Below are 18,331 nucleotides of genomic sequence, written 5' to 3'. Positions count from 1 at the left end.
TGGGCTCTAGAGCACAGGCTCAGTAGTTGTGGTGCACAGGCTTAGTTGCTCCACGGCATGTGGGATCTTCCCGGACCAGGGCTTGAACCCATGTCCCCTGCATTGGCAGGCAGATTCTTAACCACTGCGCCACCAGGGAAGTCCTGATTTAGTTGAATTTATATCTGCCATTTTGCTATTTGTTTTTCTCAATGTCTCATTTCCTTTTTGCTCTTGTGTTAATTATTTACTGCTTTAAAAATATTTTTAATGAACAATTTTAATTCCTCTATTGATTTGTGTATTGTTTTATTACAGTGGTTACTGTAGGGAATACAATATGATTTTAGATCTTCACACTCTATTACAAGTTAATAGCTCAATTCCCTCCCCCCTCTTTTTTGCAATTATTGTCATATACATTACATCTTTATATGTTATAAGCCAGACAGTACAGTTTTATAATTATTGTTTTATAGACTTGTGTTTTTTTAAAGAAATTAAGAGAAGAAAAGATATGACTGTATGTTCTCATATTTACTTACATATTTGAAGATGCTCTTTATTCCTTCTTGTGGATTTGAGTTACTTTCTGGTGTCATTTTCTTTCAGCCTGAAAGACTTCCTTTATTGTTTCATCTAAGGCAAATGTGCTAGCAACAAATTCTCCTAATCTTTGTGGAGAAATGTGTGTATTTTTCCTTCATGTTTGGAAAAATAGTTTTGTTGTATGAAGAATTCTTGCTCCATAGTTTTTACTTCAGCATTTTATACGTATCATGCCTCTTTCTTCTGGCCTTCATTATTTCTGATGAGACGTTAGCCATTGTTTTGTCATTACCCTGTACAGATGAGTCGTTTTTCTTTTGCTGTTTTCAAGATTTTCTCTTTCTCTTTGGCTTTCAGGAGTCTGTGATGTGTCTAGGTGTGGGCCTCTTTGTCTTAACCTTACTACAACTTTGTTGATCTAGGATCTGTAAATTAATGTTTTTCCTCAAATTGAGGAATTTTCAGCCATCATTTCTTCACTTTTTCTGACCCATTGTCTTTTCTTCCTTCTGGGACTGCTATTACAAATAGAAATGCTTAGTTGTGTTCCATAGGTCTCTGAGACTCTGTTCATTTTTCTCCTATCTGTTTTACCTACTAGTCTTCGGACTGGAGAGTTTTCACTGATTTATTTTCCAGGTCACTGATTCTTCCACTATCTCAAATCCATATGTAGAGTCAAACTGTAGAGTTCACCTAGTGAATTTTTCATTTCTGTTACCATATTTCCAAATCTAGAATTTCTATTTAATTCTCTTTTTAGTTTATATTTCTTATTTCAGTTATTTATTTGTTGAGCCCCTGTCATCATATTTTTCTTTAGTTTATGGAACATAGTTTTCTTTCATTCTTTGAAAATATTTAAGATAGTTGCTTTGATGTCTTTATCTGCTAAACCCAATATCTGGACCCCATTAGAGTCAGTTTCTATTGATTAATTGATGGTTGTTGTTTTCTCCTGAGCATGGGTCATGCATTCCTGTTTCTTTGTATGTCTCATACTGTTTTGCTGAAAACTGAACATTTTGTATTACGTTTTGTAGCAATATGTTATCCTCAGGCTTCCCCACATGCCTCAGGAGTCTTCTTGTCATCTTTGTTGTCTCAATAAATTGCCTGAACTTCATCTGAGGACTCTATCTCCCCGTGGATTGCAGTCACTGATGTTTCTGCTCGGACTTGTTTTTTGTTTGTTTTTTTAATTCTTATTTTTGTCTTTAGCATGGCTATTAGGGTCACACCTATGGTCAGCCAATGATTTGAGCAGGGTTTGTGATCAAACACTCTGAGCCCTATTGAGTTCCACCCTCTGCTGATGGATCTGTGTATGAGCCGGATCGCACATTCAAGTTCAGAAAGTTTTCATATATAACCAGTTTTAAATTTCTACTGGGCCTTCTTGGATCGTCCCTGCACATGTCTGGCCAACTTGGAGACATTATATAGCCTTTCTGTGGCTCTCTTATTTTTGGAATCTCTCCATGAAATGTTAAGTTAGTCTGCCCCTCACCCCAGCTGGGGCTGCAACCTCTAAGTAGGAAAGCCATGGGCTTCCCCATTCATTTCCAACTAAATGTGTTACTTTTACTGACCACACCTTTAATCATGGATTTCACACTCCACTCCAAATCAAGTCAGCATACCCTGGTCACAAGGGGCCTCTGGTTTTCATTGCTAAGCTCTCCCTGGTAAAACCACCACTCCGACTGACCGAGGCAGCCTTAACATTCCCCTCAGCTTGATGATTAAACTTTAAAAAAGTTTATTCCTGAATATAAGCCTCTGCTCCCCCTTTCCTCAGAGCACTGATTTTAGAAAACTTGCAACTGTAATTTCTTTCTACGTCCCTTTGAGATGCAAGTCTTCTCTTAGACTCTTTCCAGCTTTACAGAGTAGGAATATCTTTCTCGAGGATGTGAGAGCCATCCCTTTGAAATGTGATCATCAGGAAAGATAACACCCCCATCTCCTAGTCTCTCTGGGATGACAGGAACCTAACTTATATCAGTGCCAATTAGCAAACATAGATGGCCTAATCACATTGACCAACTTCCCTCTCTAACAACCTCTAGTACTGTTCCACTAGCTCACCCCAGTGTTTAAAAACTCTTCTGATTTTGTGTCAGTGGGGGTGAATTCAGTCTCTCTCCCTTACTGCAGACTTCAATAAAGTCTTCATTGCCTATTTAACTGTCTGGTGCCATTTTTCCTTCACATAGCAAAGCTGGAGGTTTAAGGGAACATCCCATGGGCAAGAATGCCTTAGACGCTCACTGTTCTTAACTGAAGTTCTACCAGGTTTTCATGAATAAATGTTACTCGATTTGTTATTTGCCTTTGGTTTATTTCCAGAGATCTGAAGTGGTTGTTTTTGACAATTTGTCCAGTGTTATGTGTGTTTGCTGCGGAGAGGATGTGCTGACCATTTCATTCTGCTACAGCCACCCTCCAACATTTTAACAAGTCTGAATTTCAGCATAATTGCCAGGAAGAGTTAAGTAGTTATTTACACCTTTGGAGATCACTCTCTGCAGTCTTTTTTTGAACACAGATCATTTACTGAAAAGAAAAAACACACTTGGTAAAAGGTTCCCGTAGCATTACTGCTACTTCACTGTGAATATCCGACCAAACAAAGGAGAGTTTTTCTATGTTTACGCTATGTGTTCTTTTAGTTTAGCTCTTTTTGCTTGATGAAGCATTTCTTCCAGGTTAGCTTAACAGCTCATTTGCTTGCTTGCTTTCCTTTTCTCTCTCTCTCCTTAATTTTTTTGCTCCTCTGAAGAGGTTTGTGGGATGCTTTTTAAAAAGCTAGAACAATTCTATCCACTGATTATCTCTTATCGATAGGAGTATTTACACTTTCAAAAAGAAACAGTTAAGCAAATTAGCAATGCGTGAGAATACACCCTCAAACCACGCACCAAAATAAACTCAGACTGGCTTAAAAACTTAAATATAAGACAAGACACCATAAAACTCCTAGAGAACATAGACAAAACATAAATCATATCAATGTTTTCTTAGGTCAGTCTTCCAAGGCAATAGAAATAAAAACAAAAATAAACAAATGGGACCCAATCAAACTTACAAGCTTTTTCACAGCAAAGGAAACCATAAACAAAACGAAAAGACAACCTATGGAATGGGAGAAAATATTTGCAAACGATGTGACTGACAAGGGCTTAATTTCCAAAATATACAAATAGCCGATACAACTCAACAACAACAAAACAACCCAATCAAAAAGTGGGCAGAAGATCTAAGTAAACATTTCCCCAAAGAAGACATACAGATGGCCAATATGCACATGAAAAGATGCTCAACATGGCTAATTATTAGAGAAATGCAAATCTAAACTACAATGTCGTACCACCTCACACTGGTCAGAATGGCCATCATTAAAAAGTCTACAAGTAACAAATTCTGGAGAGGGTGTGGAGAAAAGGGAACCCTCCTACACTATTGGTGAGAATGTAAGGTGGTGTAGCCACTGTGGAAAACAGTCTGGAGGTTCCTCAGAAAACTGAAAACAGAATTACCATATGATCCAGCAATCCCTCTCCTGGGCATGTATCTGGACAAAACTATAATCAAAAAGATACATGCGCCCCTATGTTCATATCAGCACTATTCACAATAGCCGAGACATGGAAACAACCTGAATATCCAGAGACAGATGAATGGATAAAGAAGATGTGGTACAAATGTACACTGGAATACTACTCAGCCATAAAAAAGAACAAAATCATGCCATTTGCAGCGACATGGATGCAACTAGAGATTATCATACTAAATGAAGTAAGTCAGAAAGAGAAACAAATACCATATGATATCACTTATATGTGGAATCTAAAGTATGACACAAATGAACCTATCTATGAAGTAGAAACAGACTCACAGACATAGAGAACAGACTTCCGGTTGCCAAGGTTGGGGGGCGGGGTGGGAACAGCTCTTAGCTGTTCTAGGAGCTTTATATGTTTAACATATTTAAACAATATATTTAATTAAAATTATAATATAAAATCCAATAGCTATTATTACTGTCATCCTCACATTTGGGATTAGTAGATGCAAACTATTATATACAGAATAGATGAACAACAGGTTCTACTGTATAGCACAGGGAACTATATTCAATGTCCTGGGATAAACTGTAATGGAAAAGAATATAAAAAAGAATATATATTTATGTATAACTGAGTTATTTTGCTCTACAGCAGAAATTAACACATTTTAAATCAACTATACTTTAATAAAAAAATTAGCAATTTATGACTTTACTTTTACTTTTCACCCAATAGTTGTGGTGCACTGATTTACCAAATGCTAGTCTTTTATCCTCCTAGTTTTCCAAGCAGAGAAGTGATACATCTATAATTATACTTCAAATGATCTTTTGTCTCTGTATGAATAGAGCCCATTGTCTGCTTACGTGCTGCTCAGTTGACGCTTATGAAGACAGATTACACGTGAGAAAATGGGGCAAGACAAATTGGGGGGACAATTACACAACAGAGACAATGCTGGAGAAATTGACTCCAAAATTCCTCCACAAATTTGGAGTGTTTGCCATTTAAGCTCAGTGATGTATTTATATTCCAGCGTTTAACCTTCCTGGGTAAATTTTACTGTCTGAATTAATAATACAAATTTGTCTGCTCCAAAGATTTTCCGGCCATCTTTTCCAAAGTTATTTTTGATAACTTTAGTAATAGGTTTCTCAACACCCACATTCTCCCATATTGTGTGTGTTCAGATAATAATACTTGTGAATGCAAAAGACATGTATTTGGTATTAGAGGGTTAGAGTTTGACTTACTTAGGGCTAAGGTCAGTTTATTATTTATCCCTGTTTTGTATAATAATAAAATTAAAACACAAAGACTTTAAGAAATATGTTCACATAATAAAAATAAAAATACTATTACTACTACTAACAGTAGTAGCGGATAATATTGATTTATCTCTTGCTGTGTTCCAAGCACTGTTCTAAGGGTTTTAGTTGTGATGAGTTACTTAGTCTTTACAACACCACCATGAGGTAGATACTGTCATTACCACGATACTATAAGCTGAAGAATGGCAGGCAAGAGAAGTTGCAAGAGTCTCAAGGTTACGTGGTAAAAAATAATAATACTTAACTTGTGGTAGAATACCATGCTTAGTCTGTATCCAGTGCTGTTCTAAGAGCTTTATATGTTTAATATCTTTAAACAATATATTTAATAAAAATGATCATATAAAATCCAATAGCTATTATTACTGTCATCCTCACACTGAAGGTGGGTAAACTAGAGCACATAGGTATTAAATTACTTGTTCATATTCGTGTAGCTGGTAGATGATTAGTCTGGGACTGGAAGCCCACATCCTGTCTCTCTGGTGAGGGTTAGAGCTGGTATTTGAACCCTGGCAACCTAGCACCAGAGCTCATGCTTTACCACTTCTTTCTGCTGCCTTGCAGACAAATTGCACATGGGTTTTTTCGTAGAATTACTGAAGTCTGAGATGAGAAGAAACTTCAAAAGTGACCATCTATTGAGAAACCTATTTTACATCTGTTACAAAATCCTCTCCAAAATTTTCTCAAGTTTTTGTCCAGACTTTCTTTGAAAACTTTCACTAATAGAGAATATACTAACCCCAGGGGCAACGTGTTCTATTTTGAATTAGTATTATTAGAAAGTACTTTCCTCTACTGGGATGAAATTTGGATTCTTACAGGTGCAACTCAAATCCTCTGAACCTGAATTGGCCCTCTGAAGTCGTAAGAAATAAGTTTAATTCCTTCTCCACAATGATAACCCTTTAAATGTATGAAATCAAGTTTTAAAGCAGTCTTCTCTAGTTTTTAGTTCCTTGAACTATGCCATGTCTAACATGGCTCTGAGTCCTCTCACCACCCTAGTCTCTCTTTTTTGGACCAAAAATGTTTTCAGTGTTCCTCCTAAAACATGAAGGACAACACATAATATGTCAGATACACCCTGAATATTGTAGAACAGAGCAGGGCTAAAACTGTCCATTTCCTTCATGGAAATACTAGCATGGACAGGTGAGAAGGTGGATGCTGCAATCACTGGCCAAAGAGAGATAATAAGTGTTTGTACTTTGTCGAGCTGGTATGAGGATTAAGTGTGATCGCAGAGCTAAACGCTTAGAAAACTGCCTGGCACATAGTATGAGCTCAGAAACGGCAGGCAAGATTATTTAAAAATTCAGGCGCTTACTGAAGGTCTACTATATAGAGACATTGACTTTGCAAAGAGGGAAAAGTTATAGACTGCATTCCCTAGGCATTTTCACTTAAAATTCTAGACTTTAAACTTCTCGGGAAGAGACCTATGATTGCATCTGATTTTGGAAAATCATAAATCATGTCACACTGCGGACTCATAATTAGATAACAGGAAGGGAAAATCCTTGAGCCTTTTTAATGGCTGCTGCTGTGAAGTGCTACCTCTTCCATCCTATTCTAGGTCATCCAGTTATATCCTGTCAAGATCTTCGGGGATCCTGATTATGTCTTCTGGGGTATTGGTTTCTCATCCTGCCCCCAATGTCATATGTGCATATGAGAAGCCTTCCATCAATGTCGGCAACCAACTCAGTGATGAAATGTGAAGTAGAACAGAGTCAAAGGCAGAGCCTGCAGCGACCCTTGGAGAGCTCCCTTTACAGATCCCTGAGTCATTTACACAGTTAGGAATCCACCCAACTGTACTCACACTCAGAACATTTCTTAATCTTGCTAATAAGAACACTATGGGAGGCTTTTTTCATGAGCCTTGTTTACATCCAGTGTCTATTATTTTGTATGTATCATTATCTGCTTAGTAATCCTAACTCTATTTTAAAAACAAGGAGGGGGGGAGAGAGAAAATAATCTTAGCTGAGTGCCGTTGTTCTCAGGTAACCTGTGCTGATTCTCAGGTAACACTGTCTTCTTCAATAAGGGCTCTCAGAAATCTTTCAAATAATCAGTTATATAATCTAATTAGGGATTAACAGTAAATGTGCCTTTATAGTTGAAAATATACTTCTGCTTCAATTTGAAAGTTAAGACTTCATTTTTTTGTCACCAACCTTGTCTTCACCGTTAACTGCCAGGACAGATAATGATGGCTTAGAAATCTCATTTACAGATTCTCTCAGAGTTTTAAGATCTAATTTTTCAGGGCCTCAATACTCGAAGCATTTAAAGATATCCCTTACAATCACCTCATTGAGTTTGGTTTCAATTACTGTTCCCTGATGTTTTTCTATCCCTCTCCATTCTGGAAATCCCTCTTGACAGAGAAGTTGGCAACAAAATCTGTTATTACACCACTAACCTCAAATTGATAATTTCCTTTGGGATTTTGCTGTAAAAACGTGACTTTGAGACTTCTTTCGGATCCTTTGCGTTTTTGTAACCTCTCTTCTTTCTGACTTTAGTCTTCAAGACCATTTTCCTAGGTCTATGACATTTGTATTTCTTCCAAGTACAGATCCTTTGATTATTCGTTCAGCAATTCCTTCCACAAATATTTGCTGAGTGACTGTTATTTGCCATGTACTGTTATAGGCACTGGGGAAATCCAATGGTGAATGAAACAATCACATCCTCTAATTTACATCCTAGTGTCCAATGTATATCTTTGATGATTGGATTTATCTCCCTACTTTTTTTTCAACTGAGGATAACTTTCTTTTACATGCTAAGCTCTTAATTGTTGAACCTCATCTAGGCCTTTTGAGATGTACTTTTAAGCTAGAGTCTTGGGAATCTTGGAACAATTTTCAATTTCCCTCCTTGAAATTTCTTGAAATCAGTCCTCTGAATTTCCAGGTTAATGTCTAATTTTTGTCCTAGCATTTCCCTCCCATAATGTGTCCATGACTCTGTAAAACTAAATACAGCAATATAGGACCAAGAGGCTCTGTCATAATTCACACAGATGTTGGCACATGTGGAATTTGGGTTTTAAGTCCCAGATTTTTTTAAACTTCTTTTTCATTATTCCATTTTAATCATGCATGAATTTTTCATGGATATCTTATATCACCAAGATATTCTGACAACTCTCAAGAGGTTTATTAGGATATAGTCAAATATGAGAACAAAAAGAGACAAGATTTTTCTGCATGTGTTCGTATTTTTCATCACTAATTTAAAATTTTGTCTGCATTCTAGGAATAGCCCTGCTCTGGTCTATGCCATCCTTGTTATATGGACCTGGAGTATGCTGCAGTTCCCACTTGACCTGGCAGGTAAGTGTCCGATGTTTGCTCAAAGAAACAGAAAAGTACAGCTCTTGATTATGAACTGCAGTGAAGCTAAGGAAGCATTTGAGAGGATTATCTTTTTTTTTTTTTATCACTTCGATATCTCAGTGTTAGTTCCAGTTCGGTTTAGAAGACAACTAGGTTGAAACTTAGGAAAGCCATGATCCACTCTGGTACATGGTGAGCCTGACACAATTAAGTCGATAAGAGCACAGCTTTATGTTCATTTCACACAGTAGTTCCATCACTTGCAATGTGTAAAAGCTTCTGCAAATTAGTTAACACATCAGCGCCTCAGTTTTTCATCCATGCAATGGGGATGATAATTATTGCAGTGAGGATTGAGGGTCCTTGTGATGACAAAAATAAGACATAGTTTGTAGCGACTGTGCTTCAGCACACTTACTGGCATATAAATGTTATCTCCTGATTTTTTTTTTTTTTTATCTCCTGATTTTTTAAGGGGCCATTTTCATTCCTTTGTCAGACCCTTGTATTAGAACTTCAAAGGGAATAAGAGCAGGTTCAGGGCCACATGGGAAATTAGATTTTTCCTCAGTATTGGCTCTTAGACTCCCATTGGGCTTATTTTAATAAAGACATAAACCCCCAAGACTTTGCAAGAAGTAAACGGTTTTCTGGCCATTTCATACTGATGATCTAGAGCTGCATTATCCAGTACAGTACCCACTAGCCACATGTGGCTGTTTAGATTAACATTAATTAAAATTAAATAAAATTTAAAGTTCAGTTCCTCAGTCACACTAGCCTGCTCCGTGGCTGCATATGGCTATGATGTCAGACAGCACAGATATAGAACGTGTTTCCTAACACAGATGGTTCTATTGGAATGCATTGACCTGTTATCCCATAACTTCTAGGAGCCCTGAAATTTTTTTTTTTTTTTGCGGTACGCGGGCATCTCACTGTTGTGGCCTCTCCCGTTGCGGAGCACAGGCTCCGGACGCGCAGGCCCAGCGGCCATGGCTCACGGGCCCAGCCGCTCCGCGGCATGTGGGATCTTCCCGGACCGGGGCACGAACCCGCATACCCTGCATCGGCAGGCAGACTCTCAACCACTGCGCCACCAGGGAAGCCCACCCTGGAATTTTGATTTGGAAATTCTCCTGGATGCCACTTTACTCTGAAGAAATTCTAGGATTGAATAGTTAACGTTTTCCTGAAGTCTGACTCCTTTCTTACGGTACCCTACCTGATGGCCTCAGGGTTAGAATTAATCTTTGTACAGAGATATTTAATTTTTTTCTGCATCTTTTTTTGGTCCACTTTGATCGGCACAGAGGTTTTAGAGGCCATTTTAGACCTTAGCATCCACTTTGCAAAACAAAATTGCCAACAGAAGGAAAGAGTGGCTGTGGCTTTTTGGAAATGCCCCAAACCTAATTACTAGTTAATAACTGCAAACAAATGTATGCCAGTAACACACACACACACACACACACACACACACACACACACACACACACACGCACAGATTTTGTTGTAATGTGCCCCAGAAGGTACTCTATACCATTAATCAGCTGGTGTCCTCTGCGAGAATATTAGGCACCTTCAGTTTAGATGTCGAATAATACTTTTAGGAGGTCCTCTGGGAGCCATTTCCCGACCCTAACTTCTTAGGAACGGTGACTATTGATCTCACGTTGGTTTTTCTTTTGTCATTCCCTCTGCTGGGCCTCACCCTCCCATATCTTGTGGTTTACCGCCTTGCTTAGAAAATTTTTATTTAAGAAAGAAATTCTGTAAACTTTCAGGGGTGATAATGTTATGCAGCTGTTTGAAAAACAAAGACCAAATGTTACTTCTGACTAAATCACTATTGTATTTCCAACAAACGGTACGTTATGTGCACCCATATCAAAGCAGCTTCATAATATTTGCAGGCTCCAGTAGACGAAGGCATTCTTTGTTTGAAAACTCCAAATGGAAGTCTTCATTATTATAAAAGGATTATTTTCTGCCCTTGACCCTGAATTAAATTTACATTTTAGAAATTAAAACAAAAAAGGTTCATTTGTTGATTGGACCTCCTTTTGTTCGACTGGAAAATCAGTAATTATATCCAGTCTTTCTTGTAAACTGTGCAACAAAACCATAAGGAATTAGACAAAATAAAATAACCATGGCATTTATTTGGGCTTTTTTTCCCCACCCCTGTTAGAGAGATATGTTTAACGTGACTTCAGTTTGAATTTGAAGATAAGTGCTTGAATTTTCACAACACAATTTACATAGAGGGCCAAGTGAGTCAACCAGTAAATAGGCAGGTACCAGAGAGGGGATGCAGACAGCTCTGGGCCACCGACACTCTGTTTCATCTCCCAAATTTAGCAGCCAGGTAAGTCATGAATTATCCTCAGGGAAAGACGGTGAGAAAGGAGAGGTGCCAGGGGTGTTAGTCTAATGGAACCAAAAACAGTCAGGGAATAGGGGCCCCTCTCCTCAAAGCTGTCATTGTTCTCCAGTTTTCAAAGGAGGAAACTGAGGTCCAGGCAGCCTAAGTAACTTGGCGTGCATCTTGCTGTTAGAAAATGAGGAAACCAGGAGAGGAAGCCAGGCTCCCTGACTTGAGGCTGAGAGCACCCTGCCGTGCTGCCTTCCTACTCTGCAGACTTCAAAGACAGACAGGGCGGCTTCTTCTGCTCTTTATCCTTTCTAGCCTAGTTAATTGTGCTTTCCCCAGTGTGAGTGAGGACTTGAAGACGAGCTGATTTTTTTTTTACGTGGATAGAAAGCAGAGGCTGGCTTTTTTTCATGTGTGTCATTGGACTTATAACAGATGATCCATTTTGAATATAAAATGCCCAAGGATGTAAAATGGCAGGGTGGTTACACTTGTTTCCCTCCAGAATGAAATTACAGAATCACTCCCCATTGTGAATGAGCGTAACCCCCATGGCTGATGACTTGTCCCCACTTCACTCTGCCTTACTTTTCTGCATGTCAGAGAGCTACGGTAACTGGTCTCTCTTGCGTTTTCAGTACAGCATGTTGTGTGCCCTGTGTCTATGGCAACAAGGGGGTTCCCCAGCCGGTTCTTTTGCCAATACAGTGCCGACCTGTGGAACATTGGAATCAGCGTCTTCATACAAGACGGTCCCTTCCTTGTTGTGCGACTCATCCTGATGACCTATTTCAAAGTGATCAACCAGATGCTGGTGTTCTTTGCTGCCAAGAATTTCCTGGTGGTGGTGTTACAGCTCTACCGCCTGGTGGTGTTGGCCTTGGTTGTCCATGCTTCCTCGCGGAGTCAGCAAGAACGCCTGAAAGGAGAGCACAGACGCCCAGGTGTACCAGCTGAGAGTGGGGTCTCACCTGGGGCCTGGGCAGGTGGTTCGAAGGAGGGCTTGGCTATTCCTTTACAGGCCTTGCCGGTCACCTCTGACGACTCTCCCCTGACCCCATAGTTAGTCACCGAGAGCAGCATGCCGCCAGAAGGCTTGACTTTCCGGTTCCTATAGACAGAATCTTCTCTCTCTCTCTTTCTCTTTTTTTTTTAACCTTGGCATATAATAATTTTCAAAAGAACAACATAAAACGTGATCTTAAACCAAAGCCGAGGAACTTCTTTTTCAACGGAATGAAAAGAACTTTGATTAGTGGCTGTCGCTACCACGTCTGTGTGATGGCATCAGATGCTACAGTTGTTCAACCGCTAAGTGATTTGTTTGTCTTGAACTGTTTGAAAAGCTGTGGACAGGGTTACAGTGACACATGCCCTCAAGACATTTAATGCAGACAAACTGTCCTGGCTGTTACCTGAGAATAGAGAAGCTTTGAACTTTGGCTCTATTGTCAGCCTATCTCATCTGATCTTTCCTGCAATGTCCCCCTGACATCAAAAAATGTACATTCAGTGAATGCAGAATAAATGAAGGGAAAAGTGCCTTTAAAATTACCTCACTGTGGGCTGGAAGCAGTGAAAATCTCTGCCCAGCTGCCATAGCATCAGGAGCCCTATTCATCGCTGCACAGACCTTCCCAGGAAAAATCATTTTTCTGGGCTGCTGTAGTCTTCTGTCATGGCGCATATGCTCTTACGGAAATGTTACTGCTTTGGCTTGGGTGCCGCAAAACTCACAGCAAGCCATCCTGGTTACGGATCTATTGGTTGGGAGGCAGGAAATACTTGTAATGCTAGCAAAGTCACAATTTCCATTCTAAACATGATTTGCAGTATTCGTTAGCATTTCCCTTAACTCCACTTTACCATTTTCTATATTGCCAAGTCGAATTGCGTGGGTTGATGCAAGAACGCACTGCAGCAGTGACTAAAGGTGTTTCAGGCCCTTTAAGTGTTACCATAGTCGCTGGTGTCTGCCGGCTGTCAAGGTAGCTCCTCTGCACTGCCACATCTGGAGCCGGCCTTTGGTCTCAGGGAAGATGCTGGTGATGGAGACTTGCATTAGCCCTACTCACGGCCAACGGCCCTGGATTAGCGAAGGGGATCAGAAAATGCCCCAGCATCGTGGAAATCAGGAAATGCGCTTTTCTTCCCTGCATTACGACCGCATTTCCCCAGTACTGAAATAGCCATACGTTCCCTTTATATGCCTCTGTACTTTCCAGATGGAGGCGATTCAGAACCTTTTAAAATGATTTTTTGCTTTTAAAGATACAGTGTGAAAATCTACCTGCTATAAAGTATAATTACTTTATAGCAGTAATTATGTAAAGCAAACAGCCCCAAAACTGTTCCTTTAGGGTTCAAAGCATAACTCCTCCTTGTTATTATGCTCAGGAATTGAAAGGGACATTAAAGATAAGGCAGGGTGTGACCTTAAATTGGGTGTGACCTACCGACAACCAATTGGGACAATTTCAACTATAAATCTATGGGAGAGGATATCTGTTCAAACCATTTAATAAAGAGTTGCATAGGCAAACTCTGTTCTTATACAGAAAAATAAATACTTTCCAATTAATAGTTTCTCCAGTGCCTGATGTTTCTATTTCTTTCTTTTCCTTCCTTGTGTTTCTAATTTTAACAATATGATGATTGTAAACTTACACATGAAGCTAATGGAATACATTTATAATTTTTCATAATAACTTTATGAAAGTTAAGATCAGGAAATTATATTCATATAAAGAACTTGACGACTTTTAAGGGCATGCAATTTAGAACGCTTAGCAATTGAAAGCAAAATAATAACTGCTATTTATAAGGACGCCTCAGCAGAATCTGTTTTTATGTTGACTGTCTTATGTTGAATGTTTTCCTCCACAACATGTATGTGCTGCTTATTATTGCAGATTTGCTCCTGGGCATACTTTTCACGTTCCAATTTTTTTCTTCCAGCCAAACAAATATTGGGCCTCTAAAAATAGATAAAGTATAAAGCAGTATGGCTGTTACAAGGATATTTTTTAAGTGCTTTCAAATCCGAGACTGGGCTTGGCTCTGTGAATGAGTTTCTAGTATTTAAGCATTTTGTAATTATAAAGCGCCCTGGACAGCAGTTACTTCCCAGAGGCTGACATTCTGGGGCTGGCTTCTGTTGTACCTGTAATAACATAACGGACTTAGATCATCTATATAATGCGATGCAGGCCATACCTCTCTTCCAGCCTCCACAGACACAGAACACGCATATCCCCAACCACTGAAGAAAGTGGCTTATTTGTGGTTGCTGGTGCTATTGTTATTATTATTGTTACTGTTGTTATTTAATTGCTTGATTAAAGCTCAATCAAATGCGCTTCCTAAAAACCTATCATTCCATTTGTGAGAAAACACAGTGCGCATGTTTTAGCGATGCTGTGTAGAAACACACCTCATAACCATCTTGTGGGCTTTCTTCACTTACTAGAGGAGTCTCCGAGGACATGACTTGACACTGCAAGATTAGTGATCTGTCTTTCTCTTTGACTATTCTGTTAATTTTTATTTAAACTGGAACAGATAACATAAGAAAATGGAAATTTTTATTGGCCAATAACATTCTTTCTAATCTTCTAAAATGAAGATTGTTACACAAATTCATCAGTTGGCTCTGTTGTAGTTCCACTAACATGTAGTAGCACTTCAGGCCTTTTAAGACCAAAAAGATGTGGCCAGTTAACTATATCAGCATTCACTATCATAATATTAATTGTTAACTTGTTATTTCACAGACTTTTCAAAGCCCTGGGAAGGCATGCATTTCAGTGCACGTTTTAGGATTTCCATACAGGTTTCAGAGATCCACACTGACTCTTATTATCTCTGGCATTTGATCTCAATGACTCAATCACCTCTCCTGTTAAAAGAGAAAGGATTGCATAGGGCCACTGTCCACCTTCACTCTACTCCAGTGTAAGGAATGTGACATACATGCTGACATACATCTAGAGCCTCAGAGATGTAAATGAAACGTCAAACCGTCTAGAATTATAAGAACAGAAGAGACTGTTACTTTTTTCCCCCTAATTTCAGACTTCGCTTTTTACTTAATGGACATTCTGATCCACTCTCAGAAACATCTGATTTGGGGTTAAACTAGGCAGCTGGACGACGTTTATGGCTTTGAGGCTTAAATAACTTTCTATATGATGGGAGTAACTCTAAACAACGTTTGAATAATCAGCTCCTACAGTCTTATATTTCATGGGTGTCCATCCTCTGAATCTTTCTTACAGAAGTATTTTATAAGAAAATTTTCTGTGAATTATTTATATTTATACTATTTTGGTATGAATGACATTTGTATTATATTATATACATTAAATAGTTTGTGTACAACTTTATCTTAATGTCTGTTTTTTGCCTGCATTTCCTGTCTTTGTTCTCTACTGTAATTCAGTTTATTTATTTTTTAAGCTCTGGTTTAAAAAGAAAACTGATCTACTTAGAATATGACTAAAGTGGCATTTCAAACTAGTGTGGAAAGACTGACCAATTTTATAAATGATGTTGGGATATTTGGCGAACCATCTGGAAAAAATGAAGTTAGATTTTTATCTCATGCAATACATAGAGATAAATTCCAGATGGATCAAAGATCTAAGTGTAAAAGTGAAAACTATAAAATATTAGAAGAAAATATGGAATGTCTCATTAGCATCTGGGGAGTGGGAAATATCTTCCAAAGCAAGATATAAACCCCAGAAGCTATGAAAGAAAAGAATAACAGATTTTCTTATGTAAAGATTTAAAATTTCTAAATGGCAAAAGGTATCAGGAATACATCACTATTATCTACTTTTTGGAGAAAGGTGTCAGTGCGCTCAGACAAGAGAAATGAGAGGTAAAGAAATTAGGAGGGAGGAGCGAAATTTATCGCTTACTTCTAGAAGACTGAGTCTTGAATATGCAGGAAAAGCATAGGAAAACCTAAGAAACTGTTACAAATAATCTGAAATCACACAATAATCAATAGCTTTTCTATACACAAATCAACATCACATAGAATATATATCTGAATAAGAGATTTCCATTATAATACGAACTAGCATCATAAACTACATAGGAATAAGTTGAATAAGAAATGTGCAAGATTCGTGTGAAGAAAACTTTAAAATGACTTTGAGGACCATCAACGAATAATTTAACAAATAGAAAGACATATTCTATTGGGAAGTGGTAAGAAGCCTTGATATTTTAAAAAGTCAATTTAAAAATCAATTTCTCCTAAACTGATCTATAAATTTAATACCACCTCCATAATGAATCAATAAGATTTTAATTTTTAATGACTACACAAGCTGATTCTAAAGATATTATGATTAATTAAGCATGAAAGAATAGCCAGAAAATACTAAAAGGAAGAAAAAAGTTGGAGAGGGTGATTTCAGCATATTTAAACACATTAAAGAGCTACAATAAGCAAGAGAATCTGATTCTGTCAAGAAGAAAAATGGAACAGAATAAGGTCAAGAAATAAATTGAAATACATAAGGATTTTGATACATGGTAAATCATGGGGCTGGGGTTGATAGACTATTATAAGTGGTTTCAGGTCTGAAAAATATCAAACTGGATCCCTACTTCAATCCTCATATCCAAAACATTTCCAGATGGATCAAAGAATTAAACACTAAAAATAAAAAACACAGAGAACTTTGCTTTTACAATTGCAATGGTGAGAATGTTTTCAAAGCAAGATATAAAACTAGTAACCGCAGATGATTCATATATTTCAACTTGTAAAACTAAAAATTTTACATCTTAAAAATACTATAGGTCAATTCAAAAGTTGAACAACAAACACGGTAAATATTTTTGCAACAAATGTAACAAAGCATTAGTTTTCAGAGCAAACAGTACTTACAAATAAGAAGAAAAAAAATACCCACTGGAAAAAGGAGCCAAAGAGGTTACATATATGATTTACTGCAAAAGATATAGTTAAGAAAATGGAAATCAGACCACAATGAAATACCATTTTTCAAATCCAGACTAAACCATAAGATAGCATTTTTCAATTAGCAGGTTGGCAAAGATTCAAAAAACTTTTAGAATGCTGTATTAGAGGGGATCAAGGGAAGTGGGCATACTTATTCATTGGTGGTGAGGATGTAAATTGGAACAATCCTTTGGAAGACAGTTTGGCAATATCAGTCAGAATTAAAGGTACATTTATCATTTGACCCATCAACTTCTAAGAATGTAGCCTGCAGATACATGTGTGCAAAAATATGTATACAAGCCTGTTCAGAGCAGTATTTTCTCAGTAGTTGCTACAATAGCAGCATAGTCTCCATCAATAGGGTCATTATTAAATTACGGAACATCTAGACTCCATAATACTATGTAGCTTTTAAAGAAACTGGAGTAGGTCCATAAATGCTGATAAGGAACAATCACTTAGCTATTTTATTACATCAAAGTAAGGGAGAAAACCATGAGGTGAGCATGTCACTCTTTTTATAAATGTTATCCATGCCTTGTCCAGTGGCTAGAAATAGAGGAAATGATGCTCAAATTTCCAGTGATCATGGACAGCCCCCCATTTTTTTTACCTTAATGCTGTCTATAATTTGAAAGTTTTAAGTATGCATTACTTTTGTAATTTTAAAGACAATTATTAACAAAAAGAAATCTCACTGACTTATAGAGCCTGCTGCTATGTACAGATACTCTAATATCGTTTTGCAAATAAAGGAAAAGCACACCATTCTTTTTCACCCAAGAAGATAAAAGACTTTGCCATTATAACTAAGGATGCTTTAGATAACTCAAAGGTTTAAACCGTATCAAATTCTGCTTGCCTTACGAAGTGTTAAACCTTAGGAAATGAAATAATGAATAGATCTAAAAGAACCTGGAAAAATCAAACTGACCAAAATGATTCACTGGGTCTTGATGAACACCATGGAGACCACTTTACAAGAGCCAGTCTGACACTTTCACACTCCATAGAGTGTGAAAACCATAGAGGAAGACAAACCATAGCGGAATTTCACATTGAATTACAGAGTCAAGCTGATTTCCCCAGGACAGAGAGAGAACTAAAGGAACCCTGAAAGACAAAACTTCAGAAAAAATCTGGGCATCTGTTTCCCAGTCCATATTTACAGCCCATCT

The 18,331-nt window shown here is 37.9% G+C and overlaps 1 protein-coding gene across 1 annotated transcript in view; it reads left to right on the top strand.

Moving 5' to 3' along the window:
- The window catches only part of TMEM26 (transmembrane protein 26), a 46,698-nt gene extending 31,151 nt beyond the window's left edge, over window positions 1-15,547 (top strand). The window contains exons 5-6 of the mRNA XM_060127182.1: window positions 8,711-8,787; window positions 11,806-15,547. Of these exons, the coding sequence (XP_059983165.1) occupies window positions 8,711-8,787; window positions 11,806-12,230 (502 nt within the window). The 3' untranslated portion in view covers window positions 12,231-15,547. The remainder of the gene's footprint in view (window positions 1-8,710; window positions 8,788-11,805) is intronic.
- Window positions 15,548-18,331: the final 2,784 nt, after the last annotated feature.

The sequence above is a fragment of the Lagenorhynchus albirostris genome, chromosome 16, assembly GCF_949774975.1.
Source record: "Lagenorhynchus albirostris chromosome 16, mLagAlb1.1, whole genome shotgun sequence".
Taxonomy (NCBI): Eukaryota; Metazoa; Chordata; class Mammalia; order Artiodactyla; family Delphinidae; genus Lagenorhynchus; species Lagenorhynchus albirostris.
This window is presented reverse-complemented; position numbering and strand designations above follow the sequence as displayed.